This window comes from Nannobrachium achirus (genome assembly GCF_963921795.1).
Source record: "Nannobrachium achirus genome assembly, chromosome: 7".
NCBI lineage: Eukaryota > Metazoa > Chordata > Actinopteri > Myctophiformes > Myctophidae > Nannobrachium > Nannobrachium achirus.
In genome coordinates this window covers 17026009-17052254 of record NC_137816.1, presented here as the reverse complement: position 1 = coordinate 17052254, position 26246 = coordinate 17026009, and the positions used below count along the sequence as shown (strand labels likewise).

The window sequence follows — 26246 nt, the reverse complement described above, 5'->3', positions numbered from 1 at the left end:
CTTTCTGTTTATGTTTCCAGTTTTACAATTTTATGGAGAGCCTCCCAGTAAAAACTACACTCTGAGGAAAACAGTTTGACTGGACCTTCATTTTGTTAGCTGTCTGTCTAAGCCTTGCTAGGACGCAATTGCCAGGGCAGAACAGTAAAAAGATATTTACACAACGGGTGAAGACAGCGAAAGACTTTATTGGCATCTACACACCGCATCATACATCCAGCTACAAGATGATGGAAAATCAGTGTAGCAGGGATCAAATCGAACAAATAGAGACTGGCAGCATCAGATCCTCAACATCATCCTCTGCTAGCAGTGCTGCTGTAAGAGCGAGGGCCCAAGCAGAAGGAGCTAGGGTAAAAGCCTCCTATGCAGCAGAAACAGCCGCCATGATGAAAGAGAAGGCCTGGATATTGGCTGAAACAGCTCGTCTCAATGCAGAAACCGCTCATCGCAATGCAGAATGCGCTCGCCGCAGTGCAGAGTTGGAAGCCGACCTCTATGTGTTAAATGCGCAGAAGGAAGCTGCAGCAGCTAGTACAGAGGCAGAAATATATGAAGCAGCAGCAGCTGCACAGGAAGGAGAATGTCATGATGAGCTGGCACAGACACTGAGACTCACTGAAAATACAGCTCAACGCACCAGTGATTATGTGGAGAATCATTCTCAATATCGGTATGAACAGCAACAAAACACAGAACTTCACAGACAGGAGCCACTATCTACATCTCCAGAACGCACCCATCAAAGCACAAGCCAACAGCAGCAATTCACAGAACTTCGCAGGCAGGAGACACCATCTGCACCTCCAGGACACACCCATCAGAGGACAAGCCAACTCCACCCTCGTAATACTACAAGTACTATGGAAAGGCTGTACATCAAGGATGAGACATCAGACCTCCTGAGTAACCCAGAGGCACCCCCTCCCCCTGTGTCTCAGAATGACTTTGTGAGCCATTATGCACCTGTAGCATCCCAAACTTCGGAATTGGCTAGATACTTGGTCCGTAAGGAGATGGTGAGTTCTGGACTCTCAAAATTCGACGACCGCCCAGAGAATTACTGGTCGTGGAAAGCGTCCTTCAAAAATATCACAAGGGACCTTGACCTAACAGCTTGTGAAGAACTCGACCTACTCACAAAATGGCTTGGTCCAGAATCATCTGCACAGGCAAAACGCATCAGGTCAGTTCACATCCACAACCAAGCAGCAGGTGTGAACATGATATGGCAGCGCCTAGAAGATTCCTATGGGAGCCCTGAAGTCATCGAGGATGCTCTTTTAAAGGGTCTGGAAGAATTCCCCCACATCTCTGACAAAGATGCCCATAAGCTAAGAGAGTTAGGAGATTTACTCATGGAGTTGGAATCAGCAAAGTCAGGTGGGTTTTTAAGCGGTCTGGCATACCTGGACACAGCACGTGGGATTAAACCCATAGTTGAAAAGCTCCCATATAGCCTGCAGGAAAGGTGGATCACACAAGGCTATCAGTACAAGGCAGTCAACCATGTGTCATTCCCACCCTTCAGCTTCTTTGTGACGTTTGTCTGCACACAAGCAAAGATGAGAAACGACCCAAGCTTTGCATTCAACTCCTCCAGCAGCATGAGTTATGCAAAAACAGAAAGGACCGTTCATTTACGCAATAGGGACGCCATTGCTGTAAGAAGAACGGAAGTGGAAGCCTCCACACCAACACAGCCTGACATGCCAGAACCAGATAAACGATGCCCCATTCACAACATGCCACACCCCTTGTCAAAGTGTCGTGGTTTCAGAGACAAACACATAGATGACAGGAAGGCCTACTTGAGAGAAAACAACATCTGTTTCCACTGCTGTGCTTCATACAGTCACATCGCAAAGGACTGCAAGGTCGCTGTTAAATGCAAGGAGTGTGATAGTGATACTCATACTACTGCATTGCACCCAGGACCTGCACCATGGTCCGCTGAAACCTTGGTGACCGAGCAAGATCACAGCGGGGAGTCGGAAAGCCCATCACTTCTTAACATCACATCCAGATGCACAGAAATATGTGGGGATGCTCCCAAGCCCAGATCATGTGCTAAGATCTGCCTTGTGAGGGTTTATCCTTCAAGCCATCCAGAAAAGGCACAGAAAGTTTATGCAGTGCTTGATGAACAAAGCAACAGGTCACTAGCAAAGTCACAGTTCTTTGAGCTGTTTGGTATCAGTGGAAACCGATCTCCCTACACTCTGACGACATGCTCCGGCATAGTAGAGACAGCTGGGAGGAAGGCAAGCAACTTCACAGTTGAATCTCTTGATAGGAAAAGAAAAGTTGCACTCCCGACTCTAATAGAGTGTAACACCATGCCAGATGATCGATCCGAGATCCCCACACCAGATATGACACTGTACTATCCTCATCTTCATCCAGTAACAAACAAGATTCCGCCTGCAGATCCCAACGCTCCTATCCTGCTCCTGCTTGGAAGGGATATTCTTAGTGTGCACAAGGTGCGGGATCAATACAATGGGCCTGACAATACACCATATGCCCAGCGCCTAGACTTGGGCTGGGTAATCGTGGGAGAGATTTGCCTCAACAGAGCCCACCAGCCAACTGACATTAATGCCTACAAAACCAGCGTGCTTCCCTGTGATCCTTTCCTCACTCCATGCACTCCATGCAACAGTGTTCCTGTTATAGGAAAGCTCAGTGCACCATCTCAGCAGTATGTGCTTACGGGGAGCTCAAGCACTGATTCAGACAGTCTGGGAGTTACCCTGCAACAAACTCTGCCGAAAAGGTCTGATACACCTTCAGAACCTTTCACTCAGCCACAGCTTCGCCTTATCCGCACCACCTCTTCCTCTACCCTGCTGGAGACCCCTCACTTGTCCACTGGCCCCATGGTCCTGTATGCCCATGTGAAAGACCACCAACAACCCAAGTCAGCTCCTCTCCAACCCAAGCCCACACAAGTTGCATCTTCTCGCCAGCATCGCTATCCACATTCCAGATGTCTAAAGTTCCAGACCCTGGGCCAGCAATGGATTCCATCTACCCCATCTAGCCCTTCAGGTTCTCGCCATCGGAACAGCCGAACAGCTCCGTGACTCCTTCACTTCTCACAGACACTTGTTAAACATGGTTATGAACAGAATAAATATAGTGGTATAATATTAATTATACCAAGCGGGGAGTGTTGTGTTTCCAAAAAAGGAAAATGCCACAATGTGTACATTCTCATGTTTTGAATAATTCTGGAGCTTGTATTGAAATAATCTTTCAGGGTGTATTCTTTATGACAAGCATTATTGAATGCAGTGTTTACATAGACTTACTATCTGCAGTACCTTTTCCTGTCAATAGATGGCAGTTAGTCACTAACACCTCTCTGCACTAGAGGTCACATTCCTCTTCCGTTTCACTTCCTGTTTATCCTCCATTACTTTCAGAGCCAAATGAATGCATGAATGCAAGCAGTGAACAATTCCAGTTGCTTTTCCATGTCTAAGCCTTGGAGTAGATTTATCTGTGAGTTTGACTTTATTGAAAGTACAGTTTGTTGTTTTTCATGCTGCCACTACTATTAGCTAAGCCTCCATTTATTTACTACATGCTGTATATCACCTGTAATGGTTTCTGAGTTTCTAAAACGTTTTGTGTAGTAACAGTATTGGGCTTATATTCATTTGGTGAGCTTGAGGAAAAATATAGTTCATTATTGCCTACTGTAAAAGGTTAAAAACACTAATGGATACACATTTAAAATGGTTAAAAGGAACTTGTAACTAAAGTTATATTTCATTGTTGCAATGTTAAAATGCCATGCCTTAGCTGTTTGGTAAGATGCATTTTCTTTCTGTTTATGTTTCCAGTTTTACAATTTTATGGAGAGCCTCCCAGTAAAAACTACACTCTGAGGAAAACAGTTTGACTGGACCTTCATTTTGTTAGCTGTCTGTCTAAGCCTTGCTAGGACGCAATTGCCAGGGCAGAACAGTGTGTGTGTGTGTGTGTGTGTGTGTGTGTGTGTGTGTGTGTGTGTGTGTGTGTGTGTGTGTGTGTGTGTGTGTGTGTGTGTGTGTGTGTGTCTCTCTCTGCCACTAGACTCGTTGAGTTGTCTTCCATGTCTGTCCATTTAGTTGAATCATTGTCTCATAGAGTTCCAGGAGACAAACTTAAAAACACACTTGGCTCTCAGAATGACTAGCTGGCCACATTTTAGAACCACAAGAGTTAGGTGAATCCAGCATTGAGAGTAAATAATATACAATTTTACATTGAGAAAAATGGTAACACTATGCATCCAGTGTCTATAATGCTTTATTAACATACTCATAATGCATTATAATCTACTTATAGCATTGTATAATTATAATTATAAGAACTCATACTGTACATAATGATTCATAATGATAATCAAAACACCTTCCATGCAGGTGCCAGAGCCAGTCGATATAAGAGCAACCCTTCTCTCAAAACTAGAAATAAAATAGGAATAAAATAAACATCCCCCTTTCTAGGCATGGAAATAAACTTTATTTTCCAGTTGAGGCACATTTTAGAAAAATGTATATTGAATGGTTTTCATGGCTCAGAGCATATCTGAATTCCTCAACCCCACAAACAGCCATGCAAACAACAGAAAGATTCTAATGATTGAAGTTGGAAGGTTTCGATGTGAGAGCAGTGTTCCATTAGACTAGAGCTTTAGTTTCTGTCAATATGACTATCAGTCAGTCAAGTGTTCCAGTTCACAGAGTAACATAATACACAATACGCTGAATACAGTGTTCATTTAACTTTGACCCTAACCGTTAAAAGATTATATATTGTTTGCTGCTACCCTGCATGGAGCTTCCAGATGGAAGAATCTCGTATCTCCTGCATAAATAAAGGTCAAATAAAGAAAGAGAATTAACACTCGGGATTTGACTGTGTAGTCAAGGCTCCCAGAATGATGATTAGGCAAACTACAGTGAGTCATACATTTACATGAGTTAGTTCAAAGTAATCCTGCCATTACAGAAACATACCACCAGTGCTCTTCTTTTAAAGGACAACTTTAGTTTTTTACAACAAGGGTTCATATTTTAGATTGTAATTAAAGAATATAAAATATGAATGTTCAATTGATTTCGTTTACTTCTTTCTATGGTTTTAGAGATTCTTATTTCAGTGGTTGGGGGCATGCGTACAAGTGGCTAAATATGTAATTTTACACAGAATAAGCCCATTCCCAAGATACAATACAACCTTTCATGGTTGAATGTGACTTATGGGGGCTAGAAGTGTTACTCTAAATTGCAATAAAGAAACTGCTGGCTTATTGTGTCTAAAAAGACATATTTAGCCACTTGTACGCATGCCCCCATGTGTACGCATGCCCCACATTTTAACACGGTAAATGCGATAAAACAATAGAACAAAGCAAATGAAAACATTTTAAAACTCACTTTTTCTTTTCTTTAATTACAATCTAAAATATGAACCCTTGTTGTAAAAAACTAAAGTTGTCCTTTAACCCCACTAGCGAGAGATTGCAGGGCTCTAAGGATGGCAATGTCAGTCAGCTATTTCAAACCACTTGGTTCCGAGACTTTAATTTGGTTCTATAGCTGGCGAGCTTTCTTGGTGATTATTGGTTGGTCGCTTATCTCCCGATTTAGGGAGTCTTACTGGTGAAAATAGCTGATCTAGATCTGCTATTTTCACAATAGAACTGTGTTATACACAATGTAATTCCTCAACTCTTAGTGCTCGTCAGGGTGGGGGGGTCCCCAGTTAAAATATGATTATTTTGGGGGTCGCGGCCTGGAAAGGTTGAGAACCACTGTGATAGAGAACATGGGGCTCTAACAATGGCTCTGCCGGTCGACTCAGTCGCTTTGATCCTGTTGGGCTCAAGGAGCAGCACGGGCTCTAGGGGGTGCTTGCTTTTAAACTCTTAATCCTCTTTAAAAGCTTAAAACGGTTTCTCGCGTGAATGTTTTACCCTCCGTTTGTCAACAGGTTATTTTGCCGAGCACAGTTAAACACGCACGCACCCATACCATCACTTGGGAGCTGCCTAGTACAACTAAAGGCCCGAGTATTATCCACAGTTAAGAGTCAGGTCAGGTCAAGTGATTGTCTTTAATGCTCTACCAGAATAGTAGCTGCAGAGGAAGGTAAAGTGCTTCTTGGATCAGTGGTTCTCTGAAGATCTCAGATGAACTGTATACTTTAGCCTTGAGAGGAGTCATCTGGAATAGCAGTTCCACGAGCCAGGAGTCAAGGCAAGCTTAGAGGTCAGCCTGCAGCTGGATAGAGTAGCATAATGACTGGTACCAGTGCCGTAACCAGGGTTTAGAAAATACCGAGGTCATTGATGGGGGGGGTGGGCTCCTCATGAATTTCAGGTTTTATTCGGTTTTATTCTGTTGGTTTAACAGGTATCTAAGTTTTCTTTTACCTAAATGTAACACAAACATAAACAAATAAAGTGCAAAACGGGTGCTTATTTTTCTAGACACCATGAGCATAATATATGATTTATTTAGGCCTACTTATTTTGCAGCACAGGACATAATAGCCAAACGGCATCAACATGTCAATGTCAATCATTTTGCAACAAATAAGTATATTTACTTGACTACTCTCGAGTCGAGAGAGACCCTGTGCCAGTGTGCTTCGGCTGATCTGCAGCCAACAACTAACTATGCGGTCACGTATGTGCTCATCCCTTATTGCCCCAAAGTCACAGTGTTCTGATAAATTATAAAGAGCTCTGATAAACATTTCAACCTTTCTCACCGGGCCGTTGTACTCTCACAGGAAACAGGCGCACTCGTGGATCACATACCGCTTGGGGTAAAACTCGTCGTCGTATTTTCCCAACACAACGTCGAACTTCTTCTGATCATCCCCCTGTCAACGTGAATGACTTGAAAATGTTTTCAGCCTCCGGTCCGGGCCCATATAGTGTATATCAGGGAACTGACCTGAACTTCGCCATCCTCCTTGTTCAGTTTCGTCGCCAGACGATAACGTTGGAAACGTTGTTTCCAGTCTCCTTATTCATTTGGGCAGTCGAATTAGAAACTATCCAGGGCTGTGGGATTAAACTTGGCCATTTTCTTCAAGCGATGCGTCCGTCAAGTGCTTCTGACACCATGTAATAGATTTCAATGTCCACACAAAAGGTACCGGTATAATCCAATAGAATAACTGTGCAACTTCGGGAGGGCAACCTCTGCTTGACTGCTCTTCAAGTTCCGGGCTGTTGAGACCCACAATGCACCGCGTGCCGACCAAAGATCATTTATTCTGAAAAGATGAGTCACTCGCTCCATAACCCTCCGTCCCTCCCATGTAATTTTGGCGTTGTAATGGCTTTTCCACACAAAGATTATAATATATTCTTCGTCTGGAAAAATACCGAGGTCATGACCACGGAGTCTTCAATGGTAATTACGGGCCTTTCTGGTACGTAGATGGACACAGGGGTGTAAAGTACTAAGCACATTTACTCAAGTACACTATTTAAGTGTAATTTTGAGGTATTTTTTTTACTTAACTGAGACAAAGGTTATACCTTTACTCCACTATAATTATCACTTCAGCCCTATAAATTCCAGCCATTTGAAAATAGCCAACCTGCTATTTTCAAAAGATTTGCATACAGTTTATACACTTGAAAACTTAAAATGGGACATTCTGCATAAATACATTTTTACACCAATAGTCCAATACTTTTGTATCTTTACTTTTTCTTTTACCACCAATGCACATGGGTACATGCAGAATGATAGTAAATGAGCCTGCACTCAATTTACAAACTCCATGGAAAAGATAAACTTTATTGGTCCTTGTCAGCGTTTTGACTCTTTGAGAATCTTCTTCAGGTCATTTTTACATGCACACCTGTTCAGTCCATTTCAAGCCCTTTGTCTTGTGTTTATGACAGGTCTTGAAGTTGGATATAATGTAGCGCTCTTAATTAATCGTTTTCATGATGGGTTTTGAAATCAGATAATGTATAATCTCATATAATTTCGCTCGGTGGTTCTCAAAGACCCCCAGGGGTCGTTGAGGGAGTTCCAGGGGGTCCTAAATGATAGTTAGGAACCAAATGAAACGGACCTTTATGGGAATGTAACTCCCACATGTAAATTAATATGGGGGGGGGGGGGGGGGGGTCCCTGGCATATCTCTTCAAATGGGCAATTGGGCATCTGCGGGCTACTAAGTGTCAATTTGGGGGTCCTTGACATGAAAAGGTTTGAGAACCACTGATTTAGCTCATGGTTTTTGGGCAGCAGTGGCCCAGGAGGTAGAGTGGCCATCAGGGAATGGGAAAGTCCCTGGTTTGATCCTGGGCTCCGCAGAGTTGGTGTCACCTGGTTAAGTGTCCCTGAGCAAGTCACTTAACTCCCAGCTGCTCCCCCATGCGCTCACTGGAGTCAAGCTACTGCTGACTCGCTGCAGAGACGTCCCCTCTGGGATCACTGCAAACACCTTTCCTTTTCTTTTTTCCTCATATAATAATGTAACTCTCCTGTGTACTCTCTCTCATATAGCTTATGTAGCTGGCTTATAGTTGTGGGCTCGCCGAAGGCGAGAACACTATGTTATCCTCATTATTTATAGAGTGAGTTCCGCCGCATATTTCTGCCACATATTTGTGCCACATATTTGTGCCGCAGATAGTACAAAGGCAGGGCCCTTAGCCAATGAGGCGCAATTGGTGGAAACAAAGCTGGGAGTGGTGTTAGCTGGAGGATTGGTTGAGCTTCACATGACAGTTAGCACACTGCAGAATATAGTCACGTTAGCAAACATAAGAAATGAAGAACAATTTATTTGATTAAAGAGTTTTTATTTTAGTTATTGTTGGGCTCGCCTGAAAGGCAGGAACACTATGTTATCCTCATTATTGTGGGCTCGCCTTTAAGGCGAGAACACTATGTTATCCTCATTATTGTGGGCTCGCCTGAAAGGTGAGAACACTATGTTATCTTCATTATTTATATACCTGTATATATAGTGAGTTCCGTCGCAGACAGTATAAAGGCAGTTATTTATATAGTGAGTTCCGTCGCAGACAGTACAAAAGCTTCACATGACAGTTAGCACGCTGCAGAATATAGTCACGAGCGAGCCCACTCTGTTTCGTAGGGTATTTCTAGTTTTAATTGTTGGTCTTGAAATCAGGTACAACTTTAACTTTCTTGTATCATGGTTTTCATATTGGGTCTTGAAATCATTTGATGTAATTCTTGTATAGCTCATGGTTTTAATAAAGGGTCTTGTGAATTGCTGCCATCACACAGTACAGTACTGCCTGCACAGGCTATTGCTAACTCATTGATTTATTTTAGTGGCTAACTACCTACTACGTAGCTCATGGTTTACTGGAACAACTTTCTGATTGGCTAACTGACTCAACTCCCCTAATGATTTAACCACTTAACTATTTTACTTCAATGGCCAAAGTCCCACAGGGGTCTGTACTCGGCCCTTTCCTTTTTCCCTCTATACCAAATATCTTTGATGTGGCCATTCTACAAGCTTATAATGTGTTGATTTGCGACGCATTGGGCACATCTCATCTGCTATTTTTGCTGAATGTTTGCCTATTATTACATGCTCAGACTATGGATCAGGGACGTGCAGAGAATGTGAGGCAGGGGCTGGAATTTCCAAAAGGGCCTTTTGGTGGAAGCACCGAAAATAGCTGACCTCCAAGCTCACAACGCCTCGTAGCCGGCTATTTTCGGTGTGTAAAACCACACTGAACTAGCATAACCAAGTCAATACTGGAGATGTGGCGTAATGGCATGGATTTCTACACAGAGAGGGCAATTCTTTCAACATAAGATACTGCTTTCAAGTTCAGGAGAGTTTTGACAAGGCAATTCTATTGAATGCTGCCTTCAGGTATGGCATGGAAAGAGGGCATTTGCTTTTCTTTCACCATAGTAAAAATTGCATTTATGGTCTGGAAAGGGCAGTTTTTACAGACAGATAAAATGGCAGGGGCTCAAGCCCCCTTTGACGTCTATGTGTGCACGTGCCTGCTAGGGATGCTAGGGTTTATGTGGTTACACCCCAATCCTAACCCTGACAACAGGCGTGCCAGCTGACACACTGGGTAAGCTTGATGACTGATTGGCGTAGATGACTAGTTTACAGGCTGGAAGGATAACATTGGTCTCATATTCCAAGCACAACTCACTGATTCCATATAAATGTCAAACAGCAGCTGCAGGATTAAAGTGTGTTTGTGACAGATAGAGAAGGAAGAAAAGAGAGAGAGAGGTAGACGGATCAACTGAGGGAGGGGGGCAGACTCACAGATGCAGGAAAGTATGAGAGAGAAGCAGATGCAGAGAAAGTTGGAGAGGGGGAGAGAGAGAGAGAGAGAGAGAGAGAGAGAGAGAGAGAGAGAGAGAGAGAGAGAGAGAGAGAGAGAATGAAATAGAGGGATATGTAATCATGTAGCTCCATCAGTGCATTGACAGCTAGAAGATTACTGCTCATCACCTGAACGACTTGACTGACAACCTACGTATGTGTGTGTGCGCGCGCGCTTGCATGTGTGTGTATGTGCGTGTGTGAGATCCCTCAGCCGTGTCCTGTTCTATCCTCAATTTGCTACACAAATCACAGAGCTAACTCCCAGAGAGAAGGGGGGGTATTGAACGATGCAGACAAAGTGTCAGGTGTTACTTCCTGTGTGTTTAGTATGTGTAGAGTAACATCTTGTTGGCCGTGGATTGGTGTGGCCTACATGGGGAGTTGCTTCTTGAGAAAACGTTTGACTTTACGGCCTACAGTTCAAGAGTTATGGGCCAAAACTGAAGGGCCTTTTATAGCGCCACCATGCAGACGAATTTAAAGATTTGGGTTCTTCCTTGGCCTTCTGGGAGTGTACAAAGTTTCATGCCGTTTGCTTCAGCAGATGAGATTAATCTTGAAAATTGAAACGGCAACCGCTGAAGTCACATATTTCGATAGGTCAACAATGTTTGTGTATATCACCTGTCTATTTACACTATGCTTTTTAAGATATCTATCTATAAATGCGAGAAGTCTCTGTCTGTCTGCGTGTCTGTCTGTTTGTAATCCGCGTATCTCGAGAACCGTTCGTCCCACCGGCTTCAGATTCGGCACGCGCGTTCCCCGCCGCCGTGCTGAGTGCAGTGCCGGGCCTCGACCCGACCCGACTTGCGATTTTCCGAAACCGGCGCAAAACGTTCGGAATCTCCTTATGCGGAGCTGATTGTTGACATCAGGCTGTTACGGAGGAAATCGGCGCGATCGCTGACTCATTGTGACATCACTTCATAAAAGGCTCTGAGATCACGTATACCACATGAGTCAACAAAAAATGCCATGGTTACGTATTCTGATGTTCCTATATGGGCATAAAAGGACACAGGCAAACATATGGTCAAAACGGCTCTTATGACAGCACGAAAGGTTCGGATTCTGATGTCTGACATCAGGATTTTCGGGAACTGGCACTGTGTCTGCATAGATTAAAGGGTGGGGCATTCATTCCCTATTTCAAATTCGGCACCCGCTTTCCCCGCCGCAGCAGGTAGTGCAGTGCCCGGCCTCGACCCGATCCGATACGCGACAGATACGGATATCTCCATATATGAGCATAAATGGACACAGGCAAACAGTTGGTCAAAGATCTCCATATATGGCCATAAAATGGACGCAAAAAGCCAGATACAGATATCTCCATATATGGGCATAAATGGACACAGGCAAACAGATGTTCAAAACGGGTCCTATGACAACAGGTATAATGGGGTTTGCATTAAAGGGGGAACCAGCACTGTGTCTGCAACACAGTCGGAGGCACAGACAGATACAGAGATCTCCATAATGGGCATAAAGGGACACAGACAAACAGATACAGAGATCTCCATATATGGGCATGAAATGGATGCAGACAGACAGATACAGATATCTCCATATATGAGCATAAATGGACACAGGCAAACAGATGGTCAATACAGGTCCTACAGAGATCTCCATATATGGGCATAAAATGGACGCAGACAGACAGATAACTCCATATATGGGCATAAATGGACACAGGCAAACAGATGGTCAAAACGGGTCCTACAGAGATCTCCATATATGGACATAAAATGGACGTAGACAGACAGATATCCCCATATATGGGCATAAATGGACACACGCAAACAGATGGTCAAAACAGATCCTATGACAACAGGTATAATGGGGTTTGCATTAAAGGGCGGAGCATTCATCCCCTATTTACATTGTTCCCGAGTTGGCCAGGGCGCCGACTAGACGCTCGGCCGCGGCCGAGCTTCTAGTGTATATAAAGCAGTAAAAGCACCTTCAATGAATGGGCTGTAAAAAATAAATTCATACACGTCACATGTATATTTCAGTCCAACATCAAATCATTTATTCCCCTACATATTCAGCTTTCATCAAGGCCACAGCTCCACAGCCACCATGCTGCTCCTTCTTGTCAAGTAAATTTGCCAGCTAACCCTGAGATGTTGAACATCACAACCATGGTGATGTTGAGGAGAGTGCTCTGTTGAAATGTTTTCTTTAGTTACAAAATAAAGAATAAAACATTAGAAGCAAGTTTTAGGCTTGAGGTGGCTAGTATATCTTTTTTTTTTTATAAATATACTGTATACAGTATTGACAACAAGGCCAGTGTGCTCTTGAACAAGACACTGAAATGAAGGAGGAACTTTCATAACCTTGTCAGTGTTAGATTTAAACAACAAGCTTGGCCTGTCCTTGCCCTGGCCCTCCTTCTCTCTCAAAGCCTGTTTCATTCTGTTTGTCTAACTGAGCGATAGGCTACTTTAGTTTGTTTTTGGCTTTTTGAAGAGAGAGATTTTAAGATACTTCTATTCTCTTCTCCATCTCTCTGTCTGTCTGTCTGTCTCTGTGTTTGTGTGTGTGTGTGTGTGTGTGTGGGTGTGTGTGTGTGTGTGTGTGTGTGTCTGTCTGTCTGCCTGCCTGTCTGTCTTTGTCCTCAATGACTTTGCTTTGAGTTCAGAAAAGTAAAACGGTTCCTTTTCTTCCCTTCAGTTTTGTCATTGTTCTCTACGTGAATCAATTGGTTATTCTTTTTATCCCTACTCTGCCTGTCTCATTCTCATTCTCCCTGTCTGTCTCCATGTGTCCAGGGGCGTCACACCAAATTCTGGGCCCTGGGTACAAGGATTCACCGCGGGCCCCCCATGAATGTTGTGCAGCGCTGCAAGCTTGTAGATCTGCTATTTTTGAAAAATTGTGAAAATGTGTGCAAGAAAACCTATTTTTCCATGTCAGTGGTGCTCAAACCTTTTCATGTCAAGGACCCCCAAAATGATATGTATTTGGCCACGGACCCCCATCTCAAAATATTTAGTTCCAGGGACTCCCTAGAAGCAAAATTTTAGTCACAAATGTTCGCTTAAAAAATACATATATTCAAAGATTTGCACACATTTTCATGACTTTTCAAAAATAGCAGATCTACAAGCTCGCAGCGCGGCACTCGGTGCCGTGCTTTGAGCTTGTATATCTGCTATATTTCAATAGCTAAAGTTACTAGGGCCCCTCCACCTTGGGCCCTAGTAACTCAGTCCCACTCCCCCCCCCCCCCTTGTGACGCCCTTGCATGTGTCAGTCTCTCTCCCTCTTTCTCAGTGTACATATCTCTCTCACCCTGAAACCCCGGCTTTCTTCTCTAAGTCAGCCATTCATATGAGAATTAGTATGAAGCCATTGTAACCAGACTCATTATCCTAAACGCTTTGATTCCTGCTAAAATTGAATGACGTTTGAACAGCCCCCTCACTCCCCTATTTTCCCTGTTTCTATTTCTCTTTCACCTCCCTTTGTCAAAATGTCTGTCTGTCTTCACCTCTATCTCCTGGTTTTCATGTCGGTATTTTCTTTCAGAGAGACTTTTTTCTTTTTCTTTTTTCTTCTTCTTTTTTGGGAGTGCAAATGTATGTGTAAACTGAATGCTGTGTATGTGTGTGTGTGTGTGTGTGTGTGTGTGTGTGTGTGTGTGTGTGTGTGTGTGTGTGTGTGTGTGTGTGTGGGGGTGGGGGGGGGTTCACAAACTATACAAGACAACTAAAACAGGGGGAGATAACAATATAGCTAAATTGATTGAAACTTCATGGGGCCAGGTGACAACGCGCGAACCGGAAGTTTACAGAATGCATTGGAGTATGTGAGGGAAAGGTGACATTTTGAGTCACATGAACCACGTGACTGGCACTGTTTCTGACCCCGCATTGGCAGAACTCTCTAATACAAGGCTCCGATAAAAAAACAGTCCTTTTGCCATACAGCTTTTGAATCGGCACGGTACAAATTCTGTTCCAGCCACTGTTGTCGCAGTGTGGTCCGCGGCAAAGGTGGACTCAATCCCTGTGAAGGCGCAGGCCATGTCTGCGCGCTGCTTGCGGGTCAGTATGGGAAGGCTAGCACACTGCTGACACAGAACGTTCTCATGGCAGAGAGGTAGTATAGAGTGGTTGAAGCCTAAACAGTAGATACAGGTAGGGTGAGGGTCGCCTGGGAGGAGGTTGGGAATGGCAGCCCTCCGTGTCGCAGACCCTGAAAGGCCCAGCGAAAGACACTTTGCGGGTCGTCATATTGTTATCGTAGCTTAGCCTAGTTAGAAAACAAAGGGGCTAGTTAGCTGCAACACAAGTTTGGCTAGGAGCGGTCGGATTAATCCTACCGAGTGAAACTGGAACATAGAACTGAAGTAAAGTCGCAGAACCCGTGGACGAATCCTATTTCGTCCACGGGTTCTGTGACGATTATATCTTAACTTATCTTGACCCGTTGATCGTTGGAGGGAGTGAGTGACGTATCTGTCAGAGAGCAGAAACGTTAAAAGAGAGGAAGTGAATTGGGCGTCACGGTTCTTAAAGGCTCCGCCTTGTAACATGATTGACATGCCCTTCGGCCAATAGGATTGACCTTCGGGAGTAAACAACTGACGTTTTCTGTATTAGTCGGCGAGCAGAGCGCCTCTTAGAGGAACTGAAAGAGTGTAAATAAACATACATAGCACTTTAGCCCTATTTTATACCTATCTACAAGCTCACAACGCGTCGCATCGCACCAGCAGCCATGTCAGACAGGAGAGAAATGCCATTCGGTGAGGAGAAACACTGACATTCCATGTTGATATGACAGCCTGTCTCGTAAGATGGATGGATGTATTTTGCTGATAAATATGCCTCGCCATTCACATCACACACCCACTAGTGTAAAACTTAATCAATATTCTGTACTTTTCAGAGTTATTTTTCAGTACGTTTCTGTCAATCACACCCTTCTGTTTTCTTCCTTTTTTTCATTTTTAGATATTCCGCAGAAAAAGCACAATAGACATAGCCTTTTCTTCATAAAAAGTGACTAGTCGGAACATACCCTTTGTCAGTATTGTTTCAGCAGTCTCTCCTATAATCCGTTGTGGATCTTTGCTACTTATTATTATTCTACTACTTTTATTTGATGTTGATGATTAAAATATTGGAGGATATGTGACTTCTCATTCTGCTATTCCTCTGTTCTCAGAGCAGCCGAGCCGCCAGTGCACACTTCTGTTCCGTACACCATTCTCTAAAGCCTACTTTGGTTTGTGCCTCTAATGTGCTCCCTCTTTGGGTTCTAACTTTGTGTTTCATCGTTTGCAGCCTTTCGTACTCCCACAACCCCCATACCCCCCCCCCCCCTCCCCCGACTTATGTAACCCTCCTCTCCCCATCTAAGTTATATTAAGTCCAGTGGGGGTGTTTAAGCACGACTGTGATCTGCAATCCAAAGCTGACTTCTCTGCTCTGGTTCTCTTCTACCACCACACATACTGTGGGATTTACAAATGGCTGCATGCCGGTAAGATCTTTAGGTGCCGTGATTTTTCCCCCCCTACAACATGATCATCAGGTATTATGATTATATTTGGAGAAAGATGTTTTTCAAAAAAGTTTACAAAAAGTGTTAAAATTATGTTTTTTATGTAGCTACACCTACCTGTTCATTACCTGGTTGTCAGGTTGGTGGACCAAGCTGAAGTTAGCCACACTCACTGTGTTGCTGTATGGTAAAAAGGGGAGGGGATGATTTTACGATGTCATTATATCGGTGTTTTTCAATTGGACCTTTTGACTCTGAAGCTTTCAGCTTTCAGGAAGAAACCAAAAATACACAGGGAAGACATATTTGCATATTATAACCACACCTGGAGGTCTATTAGACTAATGAACTCCATAAACACATACACAACAGAAAAAGTATGATTTTACTGTGTATGTGTCTGTGCACGTTAACCTGTGTAAGGCAGCAGTCTGACTCATTTAGTATCTCAACAGAGAGCAAATTCATAATCAGGGGTAATGCATGGTAACACAACCTCTCGTCCTTTTTATCATATACCGGTAAATATCATAATCTGACTTTAAAGCTTTTTTTGTTTCTTTTCGTAAATTCTTTCCATGTCTCAGAGAGAGGCGGTTGATCCAGAATGCATTAGTGCTTTGTTTTGTCAAACAACATGTCAAGCGGTGCTGGTGAAATCCAGGATTTTTTTTAAGAGACTAGGAAACTCTTTTCGACAAAGAATATCCCCGATGTTGTAACTCATAGATTAACAATTTTGCTGCCATTTTAAACATAGTTGTAGTAAGCAGCTGCCAAATTGTCCTTACCTTTTAACGTGGGCACGCGCACGCATCGTGCACAATCTGTGCGCGACTCATCTAGTAGACGTGTAGACTCGGTGACAAGCTTTCGAATAAAAAAACCCCATTGAAATAGACATATCCGTTGCCACGCTGTATCCCTGCTTATCCGCCAGTGTTTACATGAAAAAACATTGAAAAAAGCCAACTGTGCGTTATGGTAACAAGTGGACACGTTCGCGCACAAAACACACGATATGTGCGGGGATCATAATCCAGGCGTGTAGAGACTGGATCAAAGTTTCCAAACGCAAAAATCCGATTGAAAAACGAATGTTCCATCGCCGAGTAGCTTTCTCTTCTGTTACAATGTAAACCAACGGAGGCGGGACTATGGCCCAGGCTCAGACCGGATACGGAAAGCTAGATCCGGTCCAGACCGGAAATGACCGGATACAGTTAGGGGGGCGGGCCTAAAGAGCCAGAATCAGCGAAAATCAGCGATAATACTTTTAATCCTTTCATAATGATTAAAGCTAATTAAACTTCCGGGATCTACGGGCATGGCACCGCGGTACAGCGGGAAATCTACGGTTTCTACGGGGATCGCGGAGTATGAGTTAAGACAAGGGCCTTAATAAAGTAAAACAAAAGCCAGACTGGAAATATGCACCCAGTCGAGCACAAATCTGCCATGACCCATGTTATAATAATAACAAAATACAGTTACATACTGTAAGAGTAAAATGATTCCACTCTTTCATTGTCTATTCATTTGTTCATACACGGTTCATTGTTTTACTCACTCGACTAATCTATTTCTCTGTCTGGGGTGTATGATGACAATGTTATGGTGTTGTCCACCGATACAATAAAGGATTCTAATGACATTATCACTGAGCAACCAGAGTAGACATCTTTCTACTGAACTCATAGAGAAGTAGTGTGGCATGTCTTTGGTACAAACCTACAATAACAATGTTATAGCCTAATATGTTACAATATGCAGTATGTGTGCATGACCCGTCTGACCAGATTTCTTATTCAGCTTTTGCTGTAATAAAGTCTGATTTGTACCTTGTGCCGTGCATTTTTTGTGATTGGATTTGCTGTGTATGGGATGTGTTGCATTATTGAAATGCAATTTATTGGGCTCGTTGCACCTAAATAGTTTGTTTTGGTTGATGTTCCCTCCTCTCTTTACCTCAATATCTACGATTCCCACCCACACCCCCCCAGCTCGGCCCTCCCTTCTCAAAGGAAAGAAAGTAATGTGGCAACATGCTCAAAATAACTGTGATGTTGCTCACATTGCATCATGTCAATGTCCAACACAACATTTACATAAAAACAGTGTGAAACAGGGATTTGTTATTTAGATGCAAATATACACTTTAAAACTGTATTAACATTTAACCACTTGAACCCTAGCAACCATTATTTGGTGTGTGTGTGTGTGGGGGGGGGGGGGGGGGGGGGGGGGGTATTCTCCATCAACGAGCTGTCGTACGTTTTTACAGTAAACCATGTCATCTTTCCAGTTCAAACAGAGTGTGTAGAATGTCAAACTCGACAATTCTGCTTTCTGATGTTGTCAGAGTTTTTGACTACCTCTGTTTCCATTGTCGGTGGATGATTAGATGCGCCATAGCAGGTGGCTTTATTACTGGCGTGTCTTTGAATCATTTATTCTATTGTCTTTCATGTTGCAGGTTCGTTGGGGTTTGACACTGCACCTCTTTTCTCATCAATAGAGGATCTAGTGTGGCAGTTTGGTTCACTGCATGCTTTTATTCAAATACTTTATTCTTTTTTCTGTCTTTTGTTTTTTTCTTCTTCAGGTTGTCAGGGTTCATGTTGCCCTCCCCTACAGTCAGCACTGGATCCATACTGGCTCTGTGGTTTACCACCGACTTCGCTGTGAGCGCACAGGGCTTCAAGGCTGTATATGAAGGTAAGTGTGTGTGTGTGTGTGTGTGCGTGCGTGTGTGCGTGCGTGTGTGCGTGCGTGCGTGCGTGCGTGCGTGTGTGTCTAGGAGCATGCACATATTTGTGTGTTTTGTATGCGGCTAAGTGTTTACTGTATTTCAAACACCAGAGCAACTCTGCCAACACTGAGGGAATTGAAGAACTAAAACAAAGAAAAAACACGGATCATAATATTCTCAAATACAACAACAACCAAAAAGTACTATCACACGTATCCAACGAGCCTTCTATTACACGTATCTAGCGCATTCTCCTGGCCACTATCTTCTCACTCAACCTTGGGAGCTGGAGCCCCCCATACAGACGCTTGTTAAGAGTCCTGGTTGATGTTTAGCACTCCAAGTGGCATTCTGGTGTAGTGATGCGATGCCGAGAGTGCTCCTGAATCGCTGCCCTCCACACTCTCCATGGGGTCCTGAGCTCTGCAGTGTCGTTAGCTTCGCTGTCGCCCCGCAGTGTGTCTACAAAGTGTAGGTGGTGCACCTCTGACCCCTCCTGGCTGCGCCCTGGGTTGGCTACCACGGTGTTAGTTTGCTTGCCGTTAGCAGTAGCATTCATCCGGGGACTTCTGTGGGGCAGGCTTTAGTAGGGATGGGACGATACGCGATATTATCGTTTATCGTGATAAAAAAACACTCACGATAATCGTATCGTGGTGATTTAATTTATCGTGATATCGTCCTCCGTCATGCACTGGGATCAATTCACGTTTTATTTGCCGAGCTGCCTATCCGGCACCACTTAAATCCTCTACTGGTAAAAGGTACTTATAATATACGTACGTACTTGATACAGTCTTTTTTCACTCTCTATCAAATGTCTTTGCCAAAAAATAGCCGATCTACAAGCTCGCAACGCGACGTGGTGTGAGCTTGTAGATCTGCTATTTTTTGGCATATGTTCCACCCCAGGATAATGGATTTTGATCATTGCGATAATAGTGCGATATTATTATACTTTTGTCACAATAATCGTGATATGAAATTGTCATATCGTCCCATCCCCAGGCTTTAGGGTCCAGCATTTACAGCTATATAGGAGAACGGAGTAAGTGTCTGAGAAGAAGCAGGGCATGATATGGCTCCCGTCCACTGATGGCTTAAGTGCATAATCCAGGACCGAGAGGCAGGGGGCGAGGGTATCCCCTTGCAACAGCCCCGCCAGGATGTCAAACTGTTGCCGTCTGGAGACATCACTTTGGCTCTTGTACCAGTGTACATACCGGTAGCTCCTATGGCCCTGAGTAGGTTGGGAGGAACACTCATCATGAGTATCTCAATCATCATGCTTCTCGGTATTGGTTCAAATGCCTTTTTGCAATCAATAAAGCACAGCACTGCTCTTGGGTCAGTATTGGACCTCTTAAGTCTGACATAATTTTGTAGGCGGAGGAGAACTTCTGGTGGCACCAGCGCCCGTGAATCTTTTTACTATAAGCTAATTTTTCTTCTCTTTCTTGTTGACAGGAAAGTGGTAGAATTATACCTTAGTCGTTATATTTGTCTCGGATCTGTTGAAATAGCGAGGGACACAGTATTGCCCATATTGACAATAAATCTGCTTGGCACCAGCGGGGGGGGTCTGACTACAAAATGATGTCACGGCTTAAGAAGCCCATAGACCTTTTTCACACCACGGCCATCTTTGATCACATGACAACGTCGGGTAGCAAGCAGCCAATCAGAAGCTCAAAACAGCATTTTGGGTAAGGCACGACCCACCCAAGGAAGCTTCTGATTGGTCGCTTGCCACCCGACGTGATCAAAGATGGCCGCGGTGGGAATAAGGCCTATTGGACCGGTTCTTACAGGTCCAACTGAAATAGCCTACACCATCTCGTTGCCTGAGCTGTCAATTTGCAGGCAGGGAGAGTGCAAGGTAGCGACCTGAGTCAGTGAAGAAGAAAACCTAGTTCTTTCAACCCAGTGGCTAATGCAGTACGTGTGCCGCGGGGAGCAAAACAGCCTGATGATCATCATGCACTCACACCAAAGTGATACTGTTCAATCCATTGCATCAAACAAACACATCACACAGCTAGGCCCCTGTGGAAACACAGCGCCTCTATGAATGGAAATGTTCATTTATCTATCACTGGTCTCGACATGTTTTATCCCTGCTTCTGACTAGACTGTAAATGTACATCATCTGATGTGTTAAGATAAGAAGATATGAACACTTTATTGTCCATCAAAGTTTGCATAAAATGGAAATGTGTCTTTGGCACACAGTCAGTCAGTCAGTCAGTCAGTCAGTCAGTATACAACAATAAAACATAACATAAAATACACAATGCATTAAAACTATATAAAATGCATCCCATCACATAGCAACAGTGCAACAGTGATCAAGGGCTGTGTGGGTTGGAATTATTCAAACATTTTCGTATTTAAAATCTCCACTGCAGTTGGCACAAATGATGTCTTTTAACCCTTCTTCTTTGCTAGAGGTACTCTAAGCCTCCTGCCCGATGGTAACAAAGGTTTAATATTTATGTTTTGTGATATCACAATTTTGACAATTTAACTGTAGGGTCCCTGTTTTGGGCAAATCCTGCCGCCCCCACCCACCCTTATTTTCACAAGCTCACACCTCTCTTGCCGTGCAGAGCTTGTAGATCAGCTATTTTTCTCTTTGACGTAGAAAGAAATCTGGCCCTGGATATTGGAGAGAGTCTCTTTTTAGAAACAAGCCTGGCCCTAGAGGCAATGCTGTTCATTCCATCCAAATGGAAGTTGTTTGAACCCATGAACATTCAGCTAGTTTTCAAGCTATCTTGTTAGGGACCAAAGTGTCTAGACGATCCTTGGAGCCCTGCTGCTGCTTTCTTTTTTTATAGTATATATAATTACAAAACAAAACCGGGTCTAATAATGGTAGGGCTGCCCTGGGGATGAGGTCTTGTAATACTGGCGGACAGACCCAAGGTCGGACCCAAACATTTCAGGGACATACATACTGTATAGGGATGAATGCTCTTCTGGATGGCTCGCCCCTTAGGTGCCACACAGTAAAAAAGTAATACAATTTGCAATTTTAGGCCTTTAGTCTGTTGGGCTCTGCTATAAGCTATAAAACCCTTTGATGTATTGGTCATTGTATTGTTGTCCAGAAATATGTCAGTTGTAATACTGTTGCAATTTCTGCAGTATGTCCAACTTTCATTTGGGTTATGGTGTACTAAATTAGAAATAATTTAACTCTGTGTAACACGAATTGATAGTTTTCACAATATGGAAATTAAATTATACGGCTATTCTATTATTATTATTATTGTTTATCATTCGTAATGAAAGTCAGAGAAGTTGGGAAAGCTATCTGCAACGGATACTCATTTATTCCTAGTGCTCAGCCTCTCACCCTCTAGCACTGAGATAGTAATGAACACACACACACACGCACGCACGCACGCACGCACACACACACGCACGCACACGCACACGCACACACACACACAGACAGAGCCTTTGGTTGCTTTTTAGGCCAACATCAGTGATCAGTATTTTGTACTCTGTGCGGGCAGTAACTGCATGGGAGCCAATGGAGGAAGTGGAGAAGACACACAGCCTTTGAACCGGGCAATTTAAGTTTACTGAAAGGGTATGTTAGATTCAAGCTTGTAGAACAGCAACTACAAATTGTGTGTGTGTGTGTGTGTGTGTGTGTGTGGGTGTGGGTGTGTGTGTGGGTGTGTGTGTGTGTGTGTGTGTGTGTGTGTGTGTGTGTGTGTGGGTGTGTGTGGGTGTGTGTGGGTGTGCGTGTCAAGTCAAGTCAAGTTTATTATGTCCCAAACTGGGCAATTCATGTTACAGCAAATGATAAAAAGCTCTAATCTAGTGCGTGCGTGTGTGTGTGTGAGTGTGTGTGCATGCGTGCGTGTGTGCGTGCGTGCGTGTGTGTGTGCGCGTCCGTGCGTCAGTCTCACCCATTCTCAAATCAGTGCTATCTGAGGATTTTGAAATTGCTCTCACTTGCTCCCTCCTAACCCTTCTTCTCTCTGCCATCTCTCTTTCTCTCCCCTCCACTCTCTCTCTCTCTCTTTAATATTCCATCCTTTCTCTTCCTCGTTCTCCTCTTGCCTTTGCCTCTCTCTCTCTGTGTCCCTTTGTGTTAACATAACAGCAAGATTTCTATTCTGTCCTTTTATTGTCCTGAAAAACCTGCCGCAATCACCCCACGCTCTTTTCCTATCTCTCTCCCTCACTGTGTATGTGTGTCTGCATGGTAATAAGGCTAGTTATATTAGCAAAGCTTTGCTCCTGCTTTATTGAAGCAAACCAAATGGAGCTATAAGCCAGAACACAGGGCTAGCTGATAAGAGCCTAGAGTCCATCCAGGGAGTGAGAGTGAGAGCTGGCAGAGAGGAAGACTAAAAGAGGAGTAGAAAAACAGGCATGGGGTGGAGGAAGAATCAAATGCTGCTCTTAAGTGGGTGAAAGCAAGGCCTCGCTGATAAAATGACTGTCTGCAAACCAGCTCTGCAAGACGAGATTATCATCAATTAATTTCCCCTGAAGGAAAGTGTAGGAAAGGAAAGAGATAGCGAGAGTGAAGAGATGCGGCGAGGAGGAGGGAGATGCAGGGAGATGGTCGTATAAATGATGCGTAGTTTGCGAGCTGGCTCAGGCAGATACTCGATACTCGAGAGGGCCACATGCACATGCACCAATGTATGGGTTATGTAACTCTGACGTGGCCTGCAGCTGACCATTTGGCGGCTTATTTAAGCTTACCTCATTCCGCTGTTGTCTCGTCTCATTGTCACATTATTGCACTGTAGGTTGGTTGGTAGTGCTTCTACTGTGCAACCACCACCACCCCAGCACCACCAATAGGCCCCCTACCCCTGTGGGTTCTGTTTTCCCCTGGGGGTGTGTGTATATAGCTCCCTGCTCTTAGATGGTTTTCTTCTAATTGTGCTGAGCAAGGAGTCATACGTATGTAGCAGAGCCTGAACGCCAAAATCATATATAATCAGTGTTGGGAATAATGCGTTACAATGTAACAGCGTTACGGAACAAAACTACTTTTCTTAGTAACTAATAGCGGTCCTTTTCCCATTCATTAACAGCATTATAGTTACTTTGATGTAAAGGGCTGCGTTACTTGTGATCCAGCTGTGCGAGGTAAAACAACACGCTCTTTCTCTCTGCAGTGAGTCTGCATGTCGCTGTGACATGCAGGACAACTTGTTTGATGGTTTGAGTGAGTGTGTGTGTGTGTGTGTGTGTGTGTGTGTGTGTGTGTGTGTGTGTGTGTGTGTGTGTGTGTGTGTGTGTGTGTGTGTGTGTGTGCGTGCGTGCGTGCGTGCGTGCGTGCGTGCGTGCGTGCGTGCGTGCGTGCGTGCGTGCGTGCGTGCGTGCGTGCGTGCGTGCGTGCGTGCGTGCGTGCGTCTGTCTGAGAGCTCTGCTGTTACCTGCTTCTGCACTCGCCTTTCATTGAAAATGAATTACTAGCCGGTGTCTGAAATGTCCTTATAGTGTACTCTGTGATTTGCCGTGACTGATAGAATGTTCATCAAGCTAAAGCTAGTAGTGTTGTGTCAAGCTATGGTGCCAAAGAAAGGAGTGTAAACACTTGACTTCCGGACGATCGGCCTTCAAATAAGAGTCCTTGGAAAGTAAGCGTTTTACTTTCGAGCAATTCAAAATAAGAGTATTTTTTTCTTTTTTAGTAAAGTAAAGTAATTAGTAACTAGCAAAGTAACTAGTAACTAGTAAGTAGTTACTTTTATAATTGAGTAACTAGTAACATGACTAGTAACTTTTTCAGAGAGTAAATAATAACTATAACTATTTACTTTTTTTTAAAGTAACTTGCCCAACACTGTATATAATATTCAAACTTGTATTTACAGTACATCATCAGAGAGAGAGAGAGAGAGAGAGAGAGAGAGAGAGAGAGAGAGTTTTTAAAGAGCATTTTATATTAACATTGTATAACCCACTCAATTATTGTAAAAAAATAAAAAAAAAGCATACAGTAAAGTTACGGAATACAGCGTGGATCAACTCGGTCCTGTATTGTTTGCTTGCTGTCTTTTTCTCTCAAACACATGAATGCGCACCTTGATGAATCAATAGAACAATCAAGCAAATCACACAACTTAGTTTGCATAAACACTGGGCTCAATACGTTTCCAGTAGGCTCAGTATGGTGTGTTCTGGCATCCCAGAACCACCTCCTTTTGCATATGCCTAGCAGGATTATTTGGGAGACCAGCTGGGATTCTTCCTCTTCAGCCAGACCCAATGGCTATACGTGTGCTCCACTCTGCGACGTTTCATGTTTCCTTCATGGCCTGGCATAGGGCTTGTTGATGCCCATGGTCTTTCTCTTCAGAAAATCCCCAACATCCAAATTCTACTGGGCAGAACCTTTCTCTCCAGCCATGCTGTTCTGTGTCTCTATATCACGGTTCTATCTTTCAATGGCTTCCTGCTCAGCATCCTCCCAAGGGAATGTGAGCTTCACAAAGTGCACCCGCCCTACACTGAGAGTTGGACCACATGCAGGAGCAGATCAGGCCTCAGGTTGGATGACGGTGGCTATCTCTGATTGAACTGTAAGCTGTTATCCCATGTCCACCAGCATCTGTCAGTCCTGGGCTGACTCCAGTTGTCAAAACTTGAATGATCCCCCTTAGTGAAATCATCCATAATTAGTTGTTCTCCCTAACATAACAAAACAATTGACAGATCTGCTTTAGTTCTTCTGGCTTGCAAGGCACTGTAGTTCTCCTGCTTTCGGCGCCAAGCACTTGATTGTGTCTGTCTTTGGGAGACTCACTTTACACCCAGTGGGGATGTGTCTAAATGTATCTGGTGTTGAACATAGGGGACCTAATGTATTTTTGCCTATGAGAACAATGAGGAGATTTAAGCCTGATTTATACTTAATCAGAAAATAGCCACTCTTCAAGCTCACGTGTCGCATCCCGGAGCGGCGTTGTGAGCTTGTAGATCATCTGTTTTTGACACCATCATACTTTGGATCTCTCATGTCCTTCCAGCTCATCTTCAGTTTTTCTCTCCCATCCTCCACTAGTTTGGCAAGCAGTGGTAGAAAGTAAATAAATACATTCAATTAAATACTGTACTTTTGAGGTACTATTGTACTTCCAATTTCCAATTTCCAATACTTTTACTTCTACTCCATTGCTTCTTGGATCCAAATATTGTACTTTTACTCCAGTAAGCTACATTTATTTGATAACTTTAAGTTACTAGTTACTTTGTAGATTAATTATTATTACAAAACATACATTAACTACATCAACCCTATACATTTCAGCCATTTGAAAATAGACGATGTACAACAGGTGTGTAACAGCTAGTACCGGCGAGACGTCGGATTAGTGAGACCCTTGATGTTACTTTGGCCGTCACTTCCTCAAGGTGTTTTTTGAAGGAGAGTGACGTGTCATACGCCAAGCCGCAGGGCTTGCTGGAACTCCAGACGCTTGTTGTTGACAGAGACATCAAGTTCCCTTCTTGCTTCCCTGTTGTTCAGATGGTAAGCTGCTGACACTGTCTTGCCAATGCTGAGCTGTAGGCGCCACTTGCTCAGGTAGTCTGCCAGGATTCC

At 43.7% G+C, this 26246-nt stretch overlaps 1 protein-coding gene across 1 annotated transcript in view; it reads left to right on the top strand.

Annotated features, from left to right (window-relative positions):
* LOC308288605 (CUB and sushi domain-containing protein 1) overlaps positions 1 to 26246 on the top strand; it is an 803860-nt gene that overhangs the window by 226044 nt on the left and 551570 nt on the right. Inside the window, 1 exon segment of the mRNA XM_080730076.1 lies at positions 18512 to 18624. Within this exon segment, the coding sequence (XP_080586202.1) occupies positions 18512 to 18624 (113 nt within the window).